Genomic DNA, 4,098 nt, shown 5'->3' on the forward strand with positions numbered 1-4,098 from the left:
AAAAAAAAAAAAAAAAGAAAGAAACTCGTGGAGAATGAATGAATGAATGGATCCAGAGGCTCCATGATGCAGAAATCATGGGGCCTCCCAAGCCCCAGCCCACACTTGACCCATCCTTCATACAGGGCTGAGAGAGGCCAAGGGACCTGCCTGAGGCCACACAGGAAGCAAGACCAGGCTTTGAAGCTGCAAGAATAACATGAGGGCAGGAACCTGTAAGGCAGAGAGTCCTGGAGCTGTACGCCATTGGTCACTCGGCTTTTCTTTTTTCTTTTTTCTTTTGAGACAGAATCTTGCTCCGTTGCCCAGGCTGGAGTGCAGTGGGGTGATCATGGCTCATTGCAGCCACAACCTCCCTGGCTCAAGTGATCCTCCCACCTTAGCCTCCCAAGTAGCAGGTCACTGGGCTTTTCTCCATGATGATAGATGCAGTTAGCATTTCAGGACCAAAAACATTCTGTATGTGGGCATTGAAGACCTCCAGGCCCAGATCCTGCAGTCTGTAGCCCACTTTGCCCCCATACCTCCCCACCCGAACCACATCAGCTTCATATTGCCCCAGCCTGATCCCCTCTCTATCCAGCCCTGGGCTGGGGTGTGCCTGGGTCCAGGTCCTGCATGGCTTGGGGGAAGGGGGATGGCTCAAATGGGAGAAAATAGCTTACACTTTAATTAATCTAATGAATGTTTGTCAAATCGCCTGCTTCTTGGAACACGCAGAACTAAGCAAGATGTTCACAGAGGAGTGATGTCTCCTGGACCACGGGCGCTGTTCACAGCCAGGAGTGTGTCCTTGCACACCTTTCTTTAAGAGGTCATTTGAGGCCGGATGCTCACGCCTGTAATCCCAGCACTTTGGGAGGTCGAGGTGGGCAGATCACGAGGTCAGGAGATCGAGATCATCCTGGCTAATGCGGTGAAACCCTGTTGCCACTAAAAATACAAAAAATTAGCTGGGTGTGGTGGCAGGTGCCTGTAGTCCCAGCTACTCGGGAGGCTGAGGCAGGAGAATCTCTTGAACCTGGGAGGCGGAGGTTGCAGTGAGCTGAGATCGTGCCACTGCACTCCAGCCTGGGTGACAAAGCGAGACTCTGTCTCAGAAAAAAAGAAAAAGATTTGTATGTGTGGGGAGGCAGTTTTGGGGTCTGTGTGCAGATCCAACTTACAAATAAGAGCATGCCTCTGCTCTCTTTAGTCACTCCATACCACCCGGCACAGCTAAGCAGTACCGTGACGCATCCCATCACCAGGCACAGGTTGCCAACGTGAAGGAGATATGCGGAGGACAGCCCGAGGACACCTGTTACGGAGGCCTCTCCACATTTACCACCAATGCCCAGGCCGACGAGGATGATGCCAGACATCTTTAGAACAGAAATCAGAAAGGAAGAAAAGTAATCTGTTAGTTGTGTACAAATAGAACTGGGTGAGTGCAGTGGCTCATGCCTGTAATCCCAGCACTTTGGGAGCCCAGGAGTTCAAGACCAGATTGGTAGGACCTCATCTGTACCCTCTCCCCACCGCGCACACACACACACAAAAATAGCTGGGCACGGTAGTGCGTGCCTGTAGTCTCAGCTACTCAGGTGTCTGCAGTGGGAGGATCACTTTAGCCCATGAGGTCCAGGCTGCAGTGACTTATGACTGTGCCACTGTACTCCAACCTGAATGACAGATCAAGACCCTGTCTCAAAAAATAAAATAGGCCCGGCACAGTGGCTCACGCCTATAATCCCAGCACTTTGGGAGGCCGAAGCAAGCAGATCACCTGAGGTCAGGAGTTCAAGACCAGCCTGGCCAACATGGCAAAACCCTGTCTCTACTAAAAATGCAAAATTAGCCAGGCATGGTGGCAGGCGCCTGTAGTCCCAGCTACTCAGGAGACTGAGGCAGAAGAATCGCTTAAACCCAGGAGGCAGAGGTTGCAGTGAGCTGAGATCATGCCACTGCACTCCAGACTGCGTGACAGAGCAAGACTCCAACAATTTTTTCTTTTTTCTGAAAAACCCAGATGTTGTGGACTCTGCAGGCCTTAGGGTGTCTGTTGAAACTATGCAGTTCTGTTGGTGTAGCCCAAAAGCAGCTGTTCACAATCTGCATATAAGTGAGCATGGCCATGTTCCAATAACACTTTATTTATTTATTTATTTTAAATAGAGATGGAGATCTCACTATAGTCGGTCTTGAGCTCCTGGCTCAAGGGATCTACCCATCTCGGCTTCCCAAAGTGTTGGGATTACAGGCTTGAGTCACCACACCCGGCCTTAATTCTCTTTAAAATGTTACAATACAAGTGAAGGGGAGGAGTGATATTTCATTTCCTTCTCTTTCCTGGCAGCTTTTCCTTAGACTATGCTACAATGAAGACAATTACTTCTTTTTTTTTTTTTTTTTTTTTTAATCAAGACGGAGTCTCACTGTGTTGCCCAGGCTGGAGTGCAGTGGCACAATCTCAGTTCACTGCCAACCTCTGCCACCAAGGTTCAAGCGATTCTCATGCCTCAGCCTCCCGAGTAGCTGGGATTACAGGTGTGTGCCACCATGCCCATCTAATTTTTTTTGGTATTTTTAGTAGAGACAGGGTTTCCCCATATTGGCCAAGGCTGGTCTCGAACTCCCGACCTCGTGATCCGCCAGCCTTGGCCTCCCAAAGTGTTGGGATTACAGGTGTAAGCCACCATGCCCGGCCTGGCAATTCCTTAGCAATGTACATTTCGGGTTACTTGTATGGTAAGGAAAAAAATGTCTTGACAAATTTAAAAGATTCAGAAAATAACCTTTACTCCTGGCCTTCCCAAACAACTTGGTCGGCTGCAGGATTTGACTTAGAGCCAAGCTCTTCCATCACCCACCTGGGCTCCCCCAGATCACACTCATCTGTGCTGGATTTCACCAGCTCTGGGTTGATGGCAGATCCCAGAGCTCCCTGCTCGTCCTCCTCCGTCTGCCCTACATCCCTCCTGCTTCTCTAGGGAACCACAGATCTCGATGCCAGTTTGGATCAACTTATTTCTGTCTTTCAGGGAGCTGACCGTGGAGGAAGGGCTGCAACAAACCAGGGGCCTGGATTGTGACATACTTACAGCCACGAAGCCATTGAGTAAAGATAACAGTTTCTTCAAGGAAGCATACGGAGTGTGGATTTCAGCCATGCTGAACAGACTGGGGTACCCTGAACATTTAAGTTAACATCTTCCTGAACTTCTGGGCTACCGTTCCCCAAGATGATAGGGGTCTGAGGCAGGGGCGCCAACACGGACTTGCTCTGCTCCTCTCTGTCCTAGCTGTTTGGTGGTTGTCTAAGGCTGCCCAGCAGTTGCTCCCTGCCCTGGTCGTAAGCCTTTTATCGCATCACAATCGGGTACTAGAGCAAGGCCCATGGTTCAGGGAATCAGGTGCCCCAAACTGCCCCCTATTGGCTCCTCATCCTTCAAATAGGTCACACCAGGGAAAGAGAACAGGCATGGTATGCTACCCTCCAGATGCCACCAGGACCCTGTGGGCATAATGCCCAGAGCTGACCACTTGTTGACACAAGTTGACATCTTGTGACATCTGACCACAGTTGACATCTCCTAGTAGACTGGGGGATCCAAGCGGGGGAGGGGGGAACTTGGGCTGTCCTGTTAACAGCTGTGCCCCCTGCCGGGTGCGGTGGCTCACGCCTATAATCGCAGCACACTGGGAGGCAGAGGCCAGTGAATCACCTGAGGTCAGGAGTTCGAGACCAGCTTGGCCAACATGTTGAAAACCCATCTCTACTAACAATACAAAAATTACCCTGGTGTGGTGGCACACGCCTATAATCCCAGCTACTTGGGAGGCGGAGGCAGGAGAATCGCTTGAATCCAGGAGGTGGAGGTTGCAGTGAGTCAAGGTCGTGCCATTCCACTCCAGCCTGGGCCACAGAGTGAGACTCTGTCTCAGAACAAAACAAAGTAAAACAAAACCAAAACAAAAACAGCTGTGCCCCCAAAGCCTGGCACGGCAGTACTTAAGAAACTCGTCACTTTGGGAGGCCGAGACGGGTGGATCACTAGGTCAGGAGATCGAGACCATCCTGGCTAACATGGTGAAACCCCGTCTCTACTAAAAAAA

General features: G+C 50.6%; 2 protein-coding genes across 2 annotated transcripts in view; one reads left to right on the forward strand and one right to left on the reverse strand.

The window, feature by feature from the left end:
- The window catches only part of TSPAN16 (tetraspanin 16), a 23,822-nt gene extending 20,511 nt beyond the window's left edge, over nucleotides 1-3,311 (reverse strand). Inside the window, exons 1-2 of the mRNA XM_011954815.1 lie at nucleotides 3,084-3,311; nucleotides 1,167-1,364 (exon numbers count right to left, since the gene is read on the reverse strand). Coding sequence (XP_011810205.1) covers nucleotides 1,167-1,364; nucleotides 3,084-3,152 — 267 coding nt within the window. The 5' untranslated portion in view covers nucleotides 3,153-3,311. The remainder of the gene's footprint in view (nucleotides 1-1,166; nucleotides 1,365-3,083) is intronic.
- A 68-nt stretch (nucleotides 3,312-3,379) lies between these two features.
- DOCK6 (dedicator of cytokinesis 6) overlaps nucleotides 3,380-4,098 on the forward strand; it is a 117,188-nt gene continuing 116,469 nt past the window's right edge. The window contains exon 1 of the mRNA XM_011954952.1: nucleotides 3,380-3,466. The gene's annotated coding sequence lies outside the window, so the exon portion shown is untranslated. The remainder of the gene's footprint in view (nucleotides 3,467-4,098) is intronic.

Source organism: Colobus angolensis, unplaced genomic scaffold, assembly GCF_000951035.1.
Source record: "Colobus angolensis palliatus isolate OR3802 unplaced genomic scaffold, Cang.pa_1.0 Scaffold39, whole genome shotgun sequence".
NCBI classification, from domain to species: domain Eukaryota; kingdom Metazoa; phylum Chordata; class Mammalia; order Primates; family Cercopithecidae; genus Colobus; species Colobus angolensis.